Source organism: Falco naumanni, chromosome 6 (assembly GCF_017639655.2).
Source record: "Falco naumanni isolate bFalNau1 chromosome 6, bFalNau1.pat, whole genome shotgun sequence".
NCBI classification, from domain to species: domain Eukaryota; kingdom Metazoa; phylum Chordata; class Aves; order Falconiformes; family Falconidae; genus Falco; species Falco naumanni.
The window spans coordinates 71,171,507-71,191,295 of record NC_054059.1 but is presented as its reverse complement, the minus strand read 5'-3'; the positions used below and the strand labels follow the sequence as shown (position 1 = coordinate 71,191,295).

Below are 19,789 nucleotides of genomic sequence, written 5' to 3'. Positions count from 1 at the left end.
TTGTTTCTTCCTCTTCCACCTTTACTTCCTCTTCCTCTTCTTCTTTTGTTTCTTCCTCTTCCTCCTTCACTCCCTCTTCCTCCTCTTTTGTTTCTTCCTCTTCCTCTTTCACTTCCTCTTCCTCTTCCCCTTCCCCTTCCCCTTCTTCTTCCTCTTCCTCTTTTGTTTCTTCCTCTTCCACCTTTACTTCCTCTTCCTCTTTTGTTTCTTCCTCTTCCTGCTTCACTTCCTCTTCCTCCTCTTTTGTTTCTTCCTCTTCTGCCTCCTTCCCTTCCTCCTGCTTCTCTTCCTCCTCTTTTATTTCCTCTTCCTCTGCTGCTTCCTCTTTTAGTTCCTCATCTTCTTTCTCTTTTGTTTCTCCCTCCTCCTCTTTTGTTTCCACTTCTTCTGCCTTCGTTATTTCTTCTTCCTCTTTCTCTTCCTCCTCCTCTTTTGCTTCATCTTCCTCTTCTTCTCTCTCTTTTGTTTCTTCCCCCACTTCTTCTGCCTCTTCATTTTCCTCTTCCTTGGTTTCTTCATCCTCCATCTCACAGTTTTGACTCTCTGCTGTTTCAGGTCCTTCTCCATCTCCGTTCAACACTGAGCTGCCTACATCATTTAATTCTACCTCCTTTTCCTCATTGCTCTCCACTTCCATTTCATTTGGCTGGAGTTCACCCGCATCATTCTCCTCATTTGGGTTGCCATTTTCTGCTGCTTCCTCCACAGAACTGCTGGGAATTGTTTTGGTAACCTGGGCTGCTTCTGAGACACAGGCTTCCTCATTGTCATTTTTCTTCAACCTCAGGATTTGCTGTAAATCAAATGCTTTCATGATTGGGGCATTGGTGGCCACCACTGGGTTTCTTATTGGCTTGGAAGCCATTTTTTTCCTCAAGCAAGAGTCACATGGGCAGTATTCCTCCTCACTACTTTGTGTACTAGTACTGGCCTCAAAAGCTGCATCAAATGCTATATTTTCATCTACATCAAATGGTAAGTCTGATGTGCTCTCTAGCCTCTGGGTTCTAGTCTGGGTTCCATTCTTCTCACTGAAGAGTGACATTTTATGTATAGTTTGCAATCGCCGTCTCCTCTGCTCAATTTGGAGTGTTGACTCATGCTTGAGTGGTTCATCTGGAGGTCTCGGCATATTCTTTCCTGCTCTGGTTTTGATCTTCCTCAGCTCTTTCTCTATGCTTCTTTGTATCCTTTTACTCACTTCCTCCTTCAGCTCTAGTATCATTTTATCTGTCTGCTGATTGTTCTGCAGGTTCCACCTGACTTTGAATTCATTCATGGCACTGACATAGTGAGCCATGAATTCCTTCTCAATTTTTTTAAGCAGTCTCAGGACCCAAACTGGGTCTGGATCCGCTGACTTCTGCTGGACAAGGGTTGTGTCCATACTGGTGGTCTTATCGACTTTGGACTCTGGGTCATTTGGAGACTCTTCTCCAAGCTGTTCTTCTACAGCTGCTTTCAGCTCTGTCCCACAATCAGCATCATTGACATTTGCATCATCCGTAGTGGCTAGCTGATCAGCTTCCTCTTCAAGATTTTCTTTTGGAAGTTCATCATTCACAGCTTCAGCTTCTTGTTCTCCACTTTCAGTTAATTTGCTGTTTTCTCGGTTTCCATCTTCTCCCCCTTCCTCCTGACCATTTTCGCAGTTACTGCACTGATCTTCCTTATTCTCTTCTGCCTCCTGAATTACAGAGCTCCCTCTAGTAGACTGTGCTTTTTCCTCACCTTTTGATTTTGAACAGGCTGTGGAAGGTCGGGATGACAGCTCTTCCTCCTTACTTTGCCCCTCAGCCTCAGTCAGTTCCGTGCCAGTCTCTACATTTTCCACTGGTTCAACTGATTTGAATCCAGCAGTTTTCTGTGCCATTAAAGCACAGTCCTTGGCACCAGCGGTACTGTCTTCTACTGAGCCACCAGAACCACTGCTAACATCGACCCCAGAGGAGGACAGGGGGGTGAAGTCATAATCTACAGATTTGGGGGATTTAAACCCAGAGGCTGTTTTTGCCTGCTCACTTGCCTCTTGACCTGAACTTGGACCACTTTTTTCAGCTGTGCATCCAAACCACAGGGCCTGAAAAATATTTAGCAGCTCCATATACCTCGACTTATTCAAATATTTTGGTGTATCTGATGGATCTTCTGAATTTTCATCAAGGAGCTGGAGACTGGCAAGACAAGTAATCAAAATGTTGGCAGAGTTACTCAGTTTTCTTCCCATAGTGGGGGACACTTCAGGCAAACTGTGTGATCGGTCAAATTTTGTTTCATGTTTTGAACTGAGCAAGGCCTTCATGATCTGGACAGAAGTCTTGACAGAGGTTGGAAGGTCTCTTCTGTTGTTATTTTGGCTGGATGTAACTGACTGGCTGCATTCTGCCTGGTCAGCTTTGGCAGCTTCGGACAAAGCCTCAGGGCTTTCTTCCTGATTCACGCATACTTCAGCCTCTTCATTAATAGCAGTGCCTTCTTCTGTCTCTTGTCCCTCTTCACCCTTTGCCTCATTTTCAGCCTCCTCCACATTCTTTTTCTCAGCTTTTTCATTCTCTGAGATTTCCTCTGTATTTATACTGTTTGATACCTCAGTGGTTGCCTCATTACATTCCTCTTCTGCACCATCCTCCATTTCATATTTCATAAGCAATGTTTCTGACGGGATTTTACTTAGCCATTCTTGCACAACTTCTTCTGGAGATGTATTTGGTAGAGCAGATGGCATTAAATCGCTCCCTTCCTCCTGCAAGCCTGTGTCTTCTAACTCTTCCTCAACTTTTCTGTTGCGAGAATCATCAATCTCTTTATTCCCCTGATCATTTATTTCAGTCGCAGCTGATTTAGACCCATAGGAAGTGGCTTTGGAGGAATCTACAATTTCTTTCTGCTCTTTTCCTGTGGTCAGCACTGACTCAGTACCTATGCTGCTAATGGAGGAATTCTTCAACATGTTTGAACGTATTTTGTTGCTGTTCGGTTTCCCTTTTGGTGGGACAGGGCAATGCATACTACATACCGACAAATTCTCAGACAATGACGCTCGGCTGGAGTTTGACATCTTCACATGAAGATTTGTAGTTTTTCTTGGCCTTGCTTTTGAAGATTGAGATAGGTTTGACTGTGAATACCTATCGTTACTTTCCTGGGATGTCTGTGTCAATGAACATTTATCTTTTACTTCTGACTTAGAAGAGGCTCTTGAAAAGACACTTGCAGGATTTCCATTCCTAATGCCAGTCCCAGTTGAGTGGACACTTTTTGAACAAACACTCTCACTCATACTTCCCTGTCTTGAAGTGGCCTCTGAATTAACCTTGGAACGACCCTCTCCAGCTTTTTCATTAGGGCTTGAAATGCTCGAGCAGAGGGAAGGTGTCTTGCTATTTTCTTCTCTATGGCTTCTCTTCTTTGAGCCTTTTGAGGATTCACTGTAGGCATTGGTTGTACTTTTCAAGCTTTTCTCCTCAGTAAAACCTGCAATTACCTCTGCTTCACTAGTAAATGAAATGTTTGAGTGAAGAGAACCTGACTTATGAGACATGGCATCTCCAACAGATTTTTTCTTGATTTCACATGAGCTTTTGGAGTAATTAGATGCCCTGCTGCATGATCTCGCATCATCTGCATGTAGGGAATTCTTCTTTTTATTCCAAGTGGAGTCAAGTGATGACACAGACATTTCAGACTGTGCATCCGCATTAATATAGCTGTGTTTGCTCTTTTTGGATCCTTTGGAAGAGCAAGAGGCATTGCACAGAACGATCTCATTGCTGTCACTTCTCTTGCTGTGCCTGTCACTAGCTCTGGAATGGGAGGCTCCTTGCGTAGAGCATCGTTCACTGTCACTGCTTTCATCTCTAACTGATTGGCTGGGCTTTGTTTTTGCTGACACTGAGCTGACATCATTGAGTTCATTTTCTTCTTGTTCTGCTTCAACGTCTTCACCCTCTTTCTTAGGGCAGGACTCACTGGAGAAGGAGGAGACTACATTGTCATCAGAGTGGTCACCCTGTTCGCTCTTTGCTCTTGGCGTAGTACAGTTGCTAGACTTGCTGTGCACATTGCTGGCAGGAGTAGAGCACTTAGTGTTATTTTCTTGATTTGTGTTCTGAAGGCTTGAGGAGGACATGCTCCTACCCACACTACTTGTTTCCTCACATACATTCTTCTTGCTCTGTCTGGACTGCAGAGAAGATCCTGACATGACACTCCCAACTCTGCTGCTTTCAACCTCTTCCATATCATCCTTTAGACATTTCACAGAGGAAACTTCAGAACAATTTTCATCTTCATTTTGTAAATTTTTTTTGCTGGCCTCATGGTCTTCAGGGGCGTCTTGAGTATCCAGGTTGTTTTCACAGCTTGAACGTGACATTAAACCCAAGGATGAAGGTCTCTGACTATTGCCCGTGCTTGCCCGAGTGTATTCTTGTTGGTCCTCTCCATTGGAAGCACCTGTAGACAGATCACTTCGACACATACACTTTTTAATGGATCGGTATGCCACTCTGTTCTCTATAGTCTCTGAGTAGGATGAGGACTCTTGCACAATGTGCTCAGAGAATTCCTCACTGGACGTGGTGTGGAGGCTATCCATGGATGCCATTTTTCTGTGGACTACTCTCCTCCGGGAAGATGTGCTGGAGCATGATGACCGTGTGTGCCAGGTGCTTTGTACTCTGGGCTCTTCCCTCTGGGATGTGTGCATGGGGTTTTTCCAAATGTCATAGTCCTGGTGTTTCTTTCCACAGCTGTGACAATGAGCCTCATCACATTCTGATTCCTCAAGTTTTGACATGTAAGAATCAATATCACAGGGATATAATGATTCATCTGCCTCTGAGCTGGCTTCTGGGTTCATTTTCTGTATGGGGTCTACTCCACTGTCCTCCTCTACGCCTGACTCTTGGCAAGGCATCTGGTTCATCAGATTGGACTTTCTGATCTGAGTGGACCACTGCAAAGTCTCATCATTTAGCAAGCGGAAACGGACTTTCATCTCAACGGACAAGCTTCCATCCTTGTTCACATGCACCCGTTTTTCTATGTCATCGTTGACCAAGGAATGGACCAGGTCTCCAGGTTTTGAATGTGAGCAACCGTTTGAGAAAGGTGCACCATTATCTGGTGAGGCAGCGAGACCATTAGGATACGACTTTTCTGATGATAAAGAAAATCTCATTGACCTATTGCTTGATGCTGACCGTGGATGGATAACACTTTTTTTGGCTTCCAGTCCAAAGTTCACTGGTGTTTGAAGTAAGTGAAGAAAAGAAAGATGGAGAAACATGTTAACTCATATGAAGATGTCACAAAATATATAGATCAAACCCTCAAACTAGTGAATACTGATATTATTCCATTAAAGCTAAGCCTATCCCAGTTTACATAATTTCAAAATTTGACTACATGATGACGTTTTAATAATATATGTTACGTTTTGAATTAATAATATGTATTTAAATCTTCTATACATTACCTTTATTATTTTTTTAATCTAAATCAAAACACAAACACTTTTTTGTTGTGTTAAGTGCATACCAGAAAGAAGAAATATATACATATATATATATATACACACAGACCAATTTATTCCCAAGAGTTTCTGTATTTTATTGTGTTGCAAACAACCCTTTATTCAACTGTGCAAGTTTTCATCCTTTTTATTCAGTTGGGGAAAAATACATGGAGAAGTGACCCTCTTCCTTAGCTAAAGGTCAAGTGTCACACATTTATCGTGCATCATTCACTTCTCTCACACGCCAGGAAACAGGTGTGGCCACGTAGACCAGAGCAGCATGAAGTCCCTGCAGGGATGTGCCACTGTGAATAATTATAATGTTTATCAAAACATAAAGAACAAGTGGAAAAGAAATTGTGAACTGGTGATAGTTACAAAGAGAAATAGTAGCAGTTATAGAAGTCGTCAGTGATAGTAAGGGAATTTTAAGAATTGTAACCAAAGCACATCTCTAAGGCCCAGTGCAGTGTTCTGCATAGATTTACCGAGGTCCTAGACCCTTCATTTTGAGCAGAGTACATTGCTATCACACTGTCTTGCAAGATATGCATGTCTTGTTTCTAATATATGTTTGTTCAAATTTTACTTTTATGTATCTGGACCATCACATGCCTCTGTGGCATACGAATGTGCAGCTGAATGGAGGGCATTTTAGGAAGGAAATGTTGAACAGGGAGCACACCAACCAAGACCAATAACACATGAAATAGCTGTTATCTAATCATCTTTATGCATTTGAACTGAACTATCTGCTCAGTCTTTTGATGGACAAAGTTTCAGTTTATTCCTGCTGCTCCCTACAATTTTTTATGTCTTGGCCAGTGAGTGCGGGATGCCTCTGTCCTTAAGTTTCTACAACCAGTTGTCAGCATATGAATGAATGTTTTCTGGCTCGTGGTATTGACAATGGAGAGAAACAGGTGCACTTGCAGAACACATTTCATTTCATCTCATCCTAAAAAAAATCCCTAATATAGGTGAGATTAATTGACCTTTGGAAATGGGAAGTTTCTTTTCATAGACCACTGAGGGTGGGTGGCTTAATAACCTGTGGCCTTAGATAACTCATGATGAAGTGCCTAAGAAATATCACCCTAAGTAACCCATAACATACTCCTTCCTGAACATAACCTTTCCATAAAAACATACTTTTTTCCCAAAGGGTTACACCACAGTTGGAATCTGCAGGAGAAACAGTCTCCTGCCGACAAAAACAGGGCATCCTCCAGTCCTGATGCAGGCAAAAGCAGAAACACAGGCAGTATCAGACAGACAGACAAGGGGGTAGAGGATTCGTGGGAAATCTCAAGGGTTTGGGGAGTCTCAGAGGCACACACAGGAAAGGAGGGAGTTCTGGAAGGAAAAGGAGACACAGAGATATGAACGAGGAAGGGAAGTCAGCCAGACACAGGGAGCATGTAGAAGAAAGACTGGAGGGTGTAGGGAGGAAATCCTAGAAGGAAACCAGAGAAAAAGAAGGGGAGGATGGAAAGGGCTGGGAGGCAGAGAGAGGGAAGTACATTTTCCACGTGAAATCTGCACATTGGGGCAGTACAATAGGTGCCTGCAATCTCCATGTTGTGGGACACAGTTCTAGAGATGACTGTGCAATACGCCCCAGAGTTTTTCTTACTTTCATTGTTTTCGTTGACATTGTTGCCGTTGGAACGGGGAGCCAGGTTGGGCAGCTTCTCCACTGAGTGTTTCCGCAAATTCTCCATCGATACAGGTTTAAATGGCTCCCGGCCGACACACACCAGCACGCTGGGGCAGTGAAGCAGAGCCTGCATGCTGTCGATCTAGAAAGAGAAGAGCAAGTGGATCACCATAAGCCAATAAAGCAAAGCTAGATTCTTCCAGAATCCACTGAATCCACTGAAATTCACTTGTCACCTAAAATAAAATCAACATGGTTCTGGAGAACTTCAGGGTCCACCAGAGTCTGTTGGCAGGCTCTGTTGCAATATTCTTCTATTGGTAGAGAAGCTCTGCTGTGCTTTAATCAGATCTCCGAAGATAAGGAAGGGGTGGGGGAGATTACCTAAGGGAGATGTCATTTATTGCAAGGTTTTACATCTCCTGGGAAAGATTTAGGCATAATCAATGTGGTAGTGAGGAAAGGGGTGGAACTGGAGGGTTTTTGGTTTCCCCTACAGAGAGTTATACTCTTTAATTCTCCTAATTCCTGTGTGGAACAGCAATAATTAGCTGGTGAATGCTACATTCCAGATTGGCCATCGATTCTCTTCCTTCCTCTGCTCAGGAGAGGATAAGAGCTGTGACTTCCTCTAGTATTGCCTCAAATGCTGTCTCAGATATTACCCCAAGTATTGCCTCAGTACTGGACATTGTGGGACATGGTCCCTCAGTGTGGGAAGTGCCTGTGAAGGAATCTCCATTCCTCCGTGAGTGCCTAGGCTTACACATTGCCTCTTCGCCTTCACCGCATGACTTGTTTCCGGATTACACACCAAGGCCTTCATGTCAGCTGCAGCTAGTAACAGGGAGCAGGGCTAAATGTGGCAAAAAGTCACTTTTACCCCAATGCAATGTCTACCTAGGATCTAAAGGAGCAGGAATCAGTCTTGTGATGAGCACTTGCTAGGCAAAGCCTTGACCCCCTCTCCCACCATGTTTCTGCAATCTCTTATTTGAAAGACTGAAGTAAATCTCCCAGGTAAAATACCTGATGGCTTCCAAAAAGGATGACAAGGCTCTCTTTCTGTCCAGTGGCCAACATCTGGCAGCTTTATGCTATCAGGGGGTCTCCACAACCCAGCTAGGATGTCCCTTCCTCCTCAGCCTGCTACATCAGAGAACATCTCTACAGCATATGGGAGCTCACAGCGATAATGGACCAGACGACCACACAGTACGCTACCAAGATGTTAGCTCGCACCCGTGCTGGGCTGAGCATGATCTTGCCTGTAAGATGCACCCTGACCTCACCGTGTCATTTAATCATCAGCCCTTTAACCAGCAACCTAGTATGGAAGAGAACAAATCTCAGAGGAGCTGCGATGACAGTTCTGCAGTTGTCACATGTGCCTGGCATAACAGCGTGTGAGGAAAGGGTCTGGCGCTCTCAATATCCCTGCAGCCAAGGGATGACGAATCAAGCCCCCTTCAGAGCCCAGGCTTGTTGTTTGTGAAATGCCTCTGGGGTTCTGAGATTAGTTAGTACTACTAGGGCTTTGAGAGGTAGCAAGATAATACTGCTGGATCTTCGGCAAGTAAGAGGAGGGTAAATGTGTGGAGAGTGAAAGGACAGAGGCAGAATCACACTCCAGATCCAGTAAAACACATCTAGTGATTGGTCTTACGTGTATAGCATCAACTTTTTAGTGGGAATACACAAAAACCTCTTCATCTTCCCCTTAGTTTTCATTGTGTTTGCACCATAACAACACTTGCGAACCGAGTCCCGTTGAGTTTGTTGCTATAAAAGCCCGCAGCACGATAGGCTCTGCTCTCTAAAGGTTACATTGAGCATCACTGTAGGTAAGGCAACGAAACTGCCGAGTCTGTGTGAAGAGTACCGTGAAACAGTAATTAACCCTCAGATCTCAGTTTGTCTGCGTCTACTCCTTGCCATTTGTCAATAAATCCACTTCTGGTCCATGTATTTCTGAAGGAAACATCTTTCTAGCTAATTTCAAAAGTTTTTAGAAAGCTTATAATTTAATAAAATAAATACTTTGAGTAGGCTCTTGCCACCTATATAGCTCTTTTCCTCCTTTACTTTCCTGTTCTTTTTTTCTTTTTCTTTTTATTTCTTTTGTGAGATCTTTTGCCCTGTCCTCATACAAGTAGAAAAAAAGTGAGGGCAAAACTGGAGAAAGATAAAAGGAACTAGAGGTGGAGAAGAAAGAAAATTAGACATGAAATCTCTTCCTACCCTAACATAAAACAATTTGTCTTTAAACCCCCGCCAAGTTCAGGAACTGTTCATATTTGTAAAGGGCATTTTTTCAGTGAAAGCTGTTTTTTGCCCAGGGTGTTACCTCACATCATACTGTATCTCTGTAGATAGATAGATACTTCAATCACATTCATCACCGCTGCGTTGTATGTGAAGAAAATAGATGGTGCCAATGAAACAGCTTGAGGAATCAATGGAGCTGAGCCAGCCGAATTATTGCGTTTGCATACACTGCACAAACCAAGTCCTTTCAATATACTTGTCTTGTGGGACTTAAAGAGTCTGTCACGTAGTATCTCTTGCATCATCAGCCCTTTAGCAGTGTTTTATACCTATAACATAACTTTTCTTCCTAATATCTTGCCAGCTTAATCTCTTTGAATTAATAATTGTAGAAATTAATCTAAATTTGGGAAATCAGCACTTTGTAGTGCCTCATTGTTAAAAACATTTTGGTAGTTGTAAGTACAGCTGGATGTTTCCTAAGGGTTAAATACATCATTTTTCTCACATTGATTTAGTTTATTGCAACATCCTTTCTGTCAGGGCAGTAGAGTTGGGATAACAAGTCATCTCTGTTTGCCCAGCACAGAGCTTTCCCACACTGCTGCACGAATCCCATCCTCTCAATAACGCATCAGTGCCTGGACTATAAAAAGGACATCTGTATTCAGCGCAATCAATATGACATCTTTTACTGGGGCTAAATTATCTCTGAACAGCATGGCCCCTCTTAGGTGTTTAGCAACCTGCAGCTCACTCACAGTGTCCCAGGGTGACATCCTTTGCATAGGTTCTCAGACTTGCTTCTTTTTAAGGTATATTTAAAAAATATTTCTAATATGAAGGGATCAGATCCTGAGCCTGCAGGTGTGCAAGTGTCTTCTGTTGCTCCTGAGTGTGATGAGTGAAACATCGGCCCCATTTCGACCTGTGGCAGGATTTCCCCTAGCTTTTCTGAAGTCTGCATCACACGGCTTAAAACTGGGAAAAACCATGAAAGCCGTGAGCTTTTTTTGCTATGCTGTAAGAGAAGTGATCCTGCTTTTCTGCTTGGACATAACAACGACCAAAAAGTTACTGTGGCTTGTGAAACTGTATTTTGCATGCACTTTCTGCCATTGATTTTCATGCTGGGGGTGGAAGCAGGATATCAAACAGAAAATTGGTGAAGCGGCTTGAGAGATAAAATTGCAAGACTCAGCAATAACACTGTGGTGAAAAGCAGACACAGTAGCTACTCATAATTCAGAAGCACGTGAGCCCCAGCGAAAGAGATTAAGTATTTGATCTGATTAATTTATGAGAAAATAAACTGATGTTGAATTGCTGTTCAGGATAGGTAAGAGGTAGGAATGATCTTGCAGAGAGGACAGTGTGGATTCCAACATATGGGTTGCTGTTCAAGGCTGAGATGTGCCTCCTCAAGCACGATTCTAGTCTAACTCTCAGAAGTTATCCTACCCTAAAGTGATTTGTTCTTGGACTAGGCTTTTATAAGCAATGCTTTTGTAAGAAACTTCTACAGAGGTATATGTTATCGTTAGATGATGTTGATGATATCTAAGTTGTGAAAAACAAGGAACAGGCATCCTTCTGCAAATGCTGAGAACAAAGGACAGGAAGATAACAGCTAGATTTTTCCTCAGATTTTTGACATTTAAAATTTAGGTGTGTAGGACTGAGCTACTCAACCAAGGCTGTATAGTCCATGTAGAAAAGGCAGTTCCTGTACCCTGCATTGGACATCTCTTCTACTCTTTCTACTCCAAGACACACAAATCATGCTTTGGAGATGCCCCTTTCTCCTTTGGTGTAAGAACACCTTGGAATGATTAGGAGAGATGTAGACATCTAAACTAAGGCAGATTAACTCCAGCCAACATGACTACTCAGTAGTTATCAGGAGGAATCATCTGAGCTCAGTGTTGAATATCAGTCTCCAATGTCCCAGGCCTGTGCTCCTTCTTGAAGGCCATATTATTTCAATGAGTTGTTGCTGTTAATTGCTGTTTTAGGAATACAACATGATTTACTTCAGCTGTGTAATATCAAATGTGGCATAATCCCAATATAAGTAAAATCAGTAATAGAACAGGCTGGGACAAAACTTTTAGGTCTTTCCCGAAGAGGGGGACTGTCAGTGCAGTAAATAGTGAATGATTTTGAAGGGTCCTTTAAATTTCTTGCAGCTGGTGAAAACCCAGGACTTTAGAGACTGTTGTTGTCTAAACTTTACTCTATTGGATCATTTTTTAATTTATTTATACAAGAAATTCCATTTAAACATAAGAAAACAATTTTTTTTTCCACTGTGAGGGTGGCCAAACCCTGGAACAGGTTGCTCAGATTTGTCAGATCTCTATCCTTGGAGATACTCAATACCCAGCTGGACACCTGAATAACCTGCTTTAGTTGACTGTGTTTTGAGAAGCGGGGTTGAATACAATGATCTCCAGAGGGCTCTCCCAACCTCAGCAATAATGTGATTCTGTGATTTATTGTAGGAGAGCTGGTTGTTATTTTCATATAGACATCAGCCTGAGGAAAAGTGTGGTGGAACTGAAAGAGTAGAAGGCAGATGTTCTTATGTGCTTTAGCTGTCACAATCAGTGGAGAAAAATAAATGCCATTAGGGTGGGATGTGTTTTATTTTAAAGCAGATATTTGGTGCTTTCTTTTAAGGTGTGGAGGGCAAATCAGAAGATGCATCAGTGATATAAAGTGGTGGCTACTGGGTGGTCTGCACAGATTTTTTCTGACATTAAAATTTTCTTTTTTTGCTCAGAGATGCCATTTATCTCTTCTGCACAGTAGCCTGCAAGGAAATCCTTCTGGTAAACAGATTCCTCAGTTCCCTCAGGATGCCACAGCAAGATTTTGACTACTCGTGCCAGGATTAGTATTATTACAAGAAAACAGCATTACATCCTGGTTCAATTTAGCCGTAAAAAGCAAAGGCAACTGATTGTGAATACGTAAAATCTGGTGATCGCCTGAAGGAGTTGTGATAGAGAAGGGAATGCCCTGCCCTATTGTTTCTCCATTAACTCATCACACTTGATTGTAGGCAAATTTTTACAGTCTAGGCTTCTTGCACATTGGTGGAGAGCAATCAGTATTTCTGGAGGACAGATCATTCCACCCCAGGAAAGGCACCTGATAGAGGTGGTACATCTCCCATTGGACACGCCTACCTTTTTCACTGACTAGAGAGAAAGGCGATCGTCTCAATGCAGTTGTCTAAATGTAGATACCTAGAGCAATTGGAGATGTTCTAGTATGTGCTTGAGAACAGCAGACAGGAAACAAGACAAAGAGGAGACCTGTCTTCCACCAGACTACCATCTGAAAGCTGAGCAGGAAACATCTAGCATAATCAGGTAGAGACAGTTAAAAAAATAAGAGTCTTCATTTGCAAGCTGAATCCCAAAACACAGTAACTTCAAGAGTATTGTAGTCCATGACAAGTGAACAATCAGGACTAAAATGGAAGAAAATGAACGCCTTATGATAAAGGTCTTCGATGGGTTCAGAAGGAGTTCCACTGGATCGCTCAGACCTCGTACAAGCCCTCTTTTGAGTTCCGTCAGTGTAACTACCCTGTCATACGAACTCATGAGAAGGGTTGCTCACAGGTAAGGCACTTGATCTTCAGAGGCAAAAATCCACTAAGCAAAATTCACAGCGAACAAGGTCTAGCAGTTTGCACTCATTGGGCTGAAATAGACTCCTGTTAAAGTTTTGTTGTGTAATCCCTGAGAATGAAATTATGTTTCTCAATCTTACTATAAAACCTGATCCAAATCCCACTGTAACCAATGGAGAAAAACTTGCCGACCTCTACAGACTCTGGATCAGGAACCAGAAGGATTATGGAGGCTGTGAGTGAAGTTCTGGACCAGGAAGCAGAAAACTTGTTGCCAATACTTGCCTCTGTTGAAGTATTTGTGTTTATATCAGTTTCTGGCCCATAAACGACTGTGACGTCAAAGATCAGGTGCTGCCATGAAAAAAAAAATTGCAATTTGCTGTGTGTTAAAGTTATATGCACAGACTCTTCCAAGGAAATGTCAGCTATGTCTTTAGGTTTCATTGAAGCCTTTGTGCTCCTGACAATAAAATTAGGATTTTTCAAAACAGTAAAAGGTTTGTTTACTTGCATACTTCATTCTGTCGTACCACATGAACTGCCTGTCACAGTGGGGTGTGTCATGTATGGGTTGGTTCAAGAAAGCTGGATGTTCTTTCCCATAAAAATGTTTCATAGATGTTACTCTGAGCCCCACTGGGGAGGCCACAATGTGTGAGGTGGAAATGAAAGGACATCCTCTCTTCTGAACTATGTTATATTTTTTCCAGTTTGGGTGCTATCCGTTGGAGGATGGATTGTTTCCATGAATGTGACTGTACAGTACCTACTGCAAAGGGGCTGTGATCTCAGCAAGGACCTCTAGGTGCTACTGCAACACAATTAATAATAAAATCTCATCAATACCTAAACAGAAGACAGAGAAAAATATAACATCTCCAAAAAAAAGGACTCTGTTGCTTGTTGTGAACATGCTCTCTGGCTTTTCCCCGAGAAGAAAGAACCTTTGTAAACCTTATTCACCTCAGAAGCTGAATATAGATACCAGTTTCTGATGAAAGTAAAATGTTCGGAGATACCTTTTGTTTTCCCTCTGCTGGCTGATGGCCAACCAAAGGCATATAGAGTTAAAGAGAGAAAGAATGGGGAAATACTGCAAGACACGGTTGAAATCACAAGTCCGTAAGCTAATCCACCTTTCAAAGAAGTGCAGAGATGCAAGAAAGAAACAGGAAAAGCTTGTAACAGACACGTTGAAGAAAAGGCTAACGGGCTGAGTTCATTGCCTATCGTGCTGACTTATTGCCTCATTTCCTTGTGCGCTTTCATCTGTTCCCTTTTGTCGTTCATTCAGACTTACAACTCTGTGGAGTGCGAACAGCCCTTTTGTTTTGCACTTGTATTACATTCAATCCAGGGGCATCCAGGCTCTGAGCTGGGGTATTTCCATTTAACAATAACAACTTTTGTATTTTATTCATGCAAAGAATATATTTGCCCTTCCCTCCCCCAGACTTTGTGCTGGAGGAATTAGACAGTGGTTCTTCTGGGGAGTGGTTCTTTAAAGCGATGTTAATCTGTTGGTCAGAAGGTGAATCATGGGGTGTTGCCACTCCATGCCCACATACATATTAGCAAATTAGTAGAAGACAAGGAGGAGGAAGGTACAGGAAAGTGCCTTGCTTGACCTCACTTTCTCTAAAACCAGCACGGGCCAAAAGGCTCTCCCCATCACGTCAGAAAGAATGCAGAACAAGAGGTAATGTTGAAGTGCAGAACTATTACATAGAAATGGATCTAATCCTCTGCAAACAGTAGCACCCAAATGATTTGTCCAGAAAAGAATACGCAGCATCTCTTCCATCTCCACAGCGAACCAAAGCTCACATGGTCTTTTACACACAAAATCAAATATCAGGTCCCAAAATCCACATGCAGGAAGGGCAGGCGCCAGTGTGTCAATTTGCTGAACATAAATTGCATGCTGCTACCTTTATTTTATGCTTATATCATGGGAATATGGGCCAGCCAGTTGCTCTGGATGCTGAAATACAGCAATGTAAGACAATTTGTCATACTAACATTTTTTAAAAAAATCAGCATCTTCTCAAACTTTTCAGACATGAGCTGTCTAGTTTTCTGTTTTGACCACTGCATAAAGTTGCATGAAAAATGATAGCTTTGGGAGTTGTGATCTGGAAATCAGACCATGTAGCACTCAAACAGCCAAGTAAAATATGTGAAAGATAGAGGAATCGTGCACTGCTTTCTCAGTCAACCACAGGCAAAGATCATGTTCAGCTATTGCACTGCTGGCAGCTCTTTCTGAAGTACTCACAGGCGCCTTTTCCCTGTGTGTGACACTTTGCACATGCGTAAAGAAAATATTCTGAGTTTGGCTCTGGAAATATTCTGGATTAACATGTCTTTCAGCAGTCCAGGAGAAATACTACAATCAGAAGTTTGGTGGCCATTGGAAATCTTTGGAGTAGCAGCAGAGGAGAAACGCTGCATGGAAAAAGGGGAAAGAAGAGGGAAGACTGAAAATAAAAGAAAGGCATGAAGAAAGCCGAAATGTTTTTGAGAAATAGGTGAAGAGGACAAAAAGCGGAAGAAAACTGATTTACAGCCTGGTTCAGCTTGGAAGACAGGCTGCTAGGATTGTATGAGGGGTGCCACAGTTACTGCCTCTGTGGAGGATGAGCTGGTTCCTGGTGAAGACTATGGGATGCTTCCTGAGGACTTCCACTGAGTGCTGGATTGAATTGAGGAGGTCCCCACATTGCACTGACTTCATATGGAAGCTTTTGATGGACTTTTGATGTGACCCTGTCAGCTCAAAATGAGGTCTGAGACTGCTCCAGCTGCAAATCAGCCAGAGAAACAGAAAATTACTGTTAAGAGTACAAATTTCAACACAGAAGAGAGGAAGGCATTTCTTAGAAAGTTTTTGCTACAGATGTTTTACACCGTCTGACATGCTGTGGTACCTCACTGAAATCAGTCTACCACCTGCTCCTTTGGCACCAGGTTCATCAAATCTGGTCCATCCAACAAGAGCATTTGAAAATCATGAGTCAGACTAACATCTACCCCACCCCAAGCACCTGCCCTTATCCTCTCCAAGGGCAAGGATTAGCTTAAAAACTGACAAGTCTCGAAAAATGCTAAGCATTTGGTTCTTGTGATTATCTGTGTGGTGATTGAGTCAGTGGGAAGGATACAGCTCATGAGTTCAAGCTTTTCCCCATGACCAGAAGTTCTCAAAAATTACTCTTTTTATAATGGGGAACAGCTACATCGTGGATGAAAGGTTACTCCAGCGGGAAGTTGTTGGGGGGTAAAGAGGGAAGCACAACATAGATGTACTCCAACTAGTTGCAGGAGCTTGAACTGAGTATATAAACACTATTGCTCCTAAATCAAGCTCATAAATCCATATTGTTCTATGGTCTTACTATCCCAGGTGTCTCTTAGCATAAACATTTGCACATTGTGCTTGTTGAACACTATGGATACCGAACATGCACTCCAAAAGCTCAGGACAAAAAGAGAAATATATTTAGCTGAAAACACTGGCTTAATTGAATAATTTTCTTGTTATTGAGTCCAGTGTTTCCCTCCCAATTTGCAAAGTCTGTAGTACAAATGAGAAAGCTAGAAAGCTGTTTACTTCTACACAGTAGAAGTAGCTCTCCTGATGTTAATTTAAGTTATTTCAGAAAAGATGCAAGCTGAAAGAGAACTAGACCCTGCAAAGAGTGGCAGCAGAACCCTTTGAATTCTCTGTTCAGGGCCCAAAAGGATGAAGCAAATGGATGAAAATGCAAAACATGCCTTATTTTCCTGTCCCACTGTTGGTTAAGACTCCAAAATCTGCATTTGGAAAACCAGATTTCCTTACGAAATAAACACCCTTTCCTGAAAAAAGTCGTTGCAGAAACCGTGATTTCTATAAGTACTTAAAGAAAATTCACAGTTTTTCCAGGAGAGGGTGGAATTCTGCTACTCTCTGTATACTAGGTACATGAATACATAGAAGTGTCATGTTCACAAATATTATTGCATATACTCAATAATATGATTGGAAATGTCTTTGCCCTGGATTAAATTCAAAAGAATTAGAAAGTAATTACACTTTGCTACATTATTATCGAAGGAACAAAATCTCCTTAGGCTAAGGGAATCATTTGCATTTGGTATATGTTAGATAAGAAAGTATTAGATTTGGTATATGTTAGATAAGAAAGTGGCTAGGACACGGGGTCCGTTTAACTACATGTTGTAAGGCACTGGGCCAAATGATTTCGGGGCATCTCAAAGGTTCATAAAACACACCTGGATATGAGTCTTCTTATGGATCAGGTTCATGGAAAGTTTTGCTGAGGTTTACAGATAGCTTGTGTAAATCTCATTTGAGTCATTGTGGTTTTGGCATGGAATCAGAGAATATTGAACCTGAAACCTGTGGTTTGTTTTTAGACTATGAGTCACACACATGGTGGGTGGAAAGTGGTACAGCTCACTTGATAACAACGGTTCGCACCAGATGAGGGGCTGAAATTGGTTGCAATTATTCATACCCGAACACAGCACGAAACCAAGTGTCACAGTGAGTATGTCAACATGGAATCAGAACATTAAATATCCCAAGGAGGGAAATTATCACCTTTCTTCTCTTATTGTTTATATATAGACCACATTTTAAACCAGTTTATTTGCCTCCATTTATCCCATTTCCCTCTTACAGCTCCATCAGGGTCTTGATGACACCTGTCATGAAGACGGATGAGCTTGTTAGCCCAAACATTAGTGGCCTAGAGGATGCCTGCAAGCAGTTGACAGATGTCCTAGAAATGGCTATATGGACGTGTAAATCCGAGTCAGGAAATATGTCAGACAAGCCTGTTTCCTGGCCTTGCACCCTAAGGTCGCTGCAAATGCAGTCATTAGTATCAAGAACCATTTAATAATAGTGTTAGGCCAATAACTTTGGTAATAACAGCTAAAAATAAAAGTTCTGTCTTTACTGCTCAATTAAACAACTCTGGATATAGGGCACTGGAATAGGGTTGCCTGTACTGTTAAATTTTTGGAATGGTCTTCAGTGCATTTAGAGCCTGGATCAACTAGTACTTGACCAAGCAATTCCTGGGCAGATCTGGGAGTTAACAGACACCAGGGAACATTTTCTAAGAGGCAACTTGAATGGCCACCTAATTTTAGAAGCTGTGGGAATTTGACCCTGTTTTGGAGGCTTCTTAGTATGGTTATGTACAGACAGTGCCATTTGGTGTCAGAGACAGATACGTGCCCTGATACTGTTCTGTCTAGTTGAGTAGCTGTAGCCCATGGTGCTGCTTCTGACTGAGGAAGATTTTAGCCTACAGGTTGCTGGAGACTGGGAAAAAACACCAGAAAAAGAACCGCTTTGTATGTGCTCTTCTGTCTTTCCCTAAGACTGCTACAACTGGCCACTGCCACAGATGGCTTGATTTGACCCAGAATGGTTAGTCTTGCCACAGCATTTCATGTGTCTCGTTCCAAACAAACACAGAAGAAAAATGAGGGTCCTTACCCCAAGGAGTTTCTAATAACTAATCCTTTACAGTCTCCAGTTAGTGGTGCCTGAGGAAGCATTCCTTAACTCATGATTGCTCCCCTGATTAACTTGCACAGTAATTCTCTGATCCCTCAAGGAAATTCGGTTGCATGCAGTGCTCATTCTGCAATGTTCTCACTTGCACAGTCTAAGGCAAAACAGCGCCTTTCTGGTTATCTACTCTGCCTTGCTACATAACAGACCGGATCAGATTCACTCATTAAATATAACAACTTATGGTTAGCCCTGAGCGTGAGCAAAAGGACATCTAAGTCTTGGCCTGACCCCAACAAACATAAAGCTAGCTGCATCCCTTGGAAAACTTTTCTGACGGCTGATAAATCCCATTTGAGAAGCTCATGCTAATCACCACTGGTAGCCATAAACTATGTAGACTATTTGCCATAACACAATGTGGTTTCAAACGCCACACAAGAAGGAGTATTGGATTTTAAGGAAGAATTTGTTTTCGGTTTTGTTTTAATTTAAGACAGTCAGTAAAAGGAAGGCCTTGTGAATCAAAAGTAAGTGCAGAGATCAGGACATCTGTGACTAGACACATAGTCATGTTGCTGGGTTCCTGTGACTTAGAGAAGTCTTGATGACTGTGCAGATGGTGGACTCTGGATAATTGCCATTTTGAAGGGAAATCCTCTGTTGCTGTGCGGTTGCTGCCATGCAATCCTGCACGTCATTTCTTAATTGTCTGTGAGGATTTCTGCCCTTTCTATGATCTCTGTCTGCCTTTTTGCCCCTAAAGGCATTCTTCCCTCTCCAGAGGCACAGGTGGGGATCTGCACATAGGTGCACTCTCCTGTGGTTTAGACCATGGAGATAGAAAATCCACTAGGTTGTACAAGAAATTCCCAGAATGGAGGTGGAAGTCTTTCTGATGGACAAGATAACCTACAAATTTTACGCTAATTCTTTTAATTGAAATATTTGCTTAGTAGTGCACCTAGTCCCTTTTTAGTGTAGAACTGGTGTCCCTAGTTAAAACTAAGAAAGCTGCAATTTTCAACTGTGTCATGAGCCAAGTGGTCTATAGATGTAGAGTCCCATGTCTTATGTTTGCTAATATTTCAGTATCTGGAGTACTTCAAAACACATGCATGAAAACTTGGGCCTGGGTTCATTTTAGGTGGCTAGTCT

At 42.2% G+C, this 19,789-nt stretch overlaps 1 protein-coding gene across 1 annotated transcript in view; it reads right to left on the bottom strand.

Moving 5' to 3' along the window:
• The window catches only part of RP1L1 (RP1 like 1), a 44,061-nt gene that overhangs the window by 1,331 nt on the left and 22,941 nt on the right, over positions 1-19,789 (bottom strand). Inside the window, exons 3-4 of the mRNA XM_040599362.1 lie at positions 7,155-7,320; positions 317-5,247 (exon numbers count right to left, since the gene is read on the bottom strand). Of these exons, the coding sequence (XP_040455296.1) occupies positions 317-5,247; positions 7,155-7,320 (5,097 nt within the window). The remainder of the gene's footprint in view (positions 1-316; positions 5,248-7,154; positions 7,321-19,789) is intronic.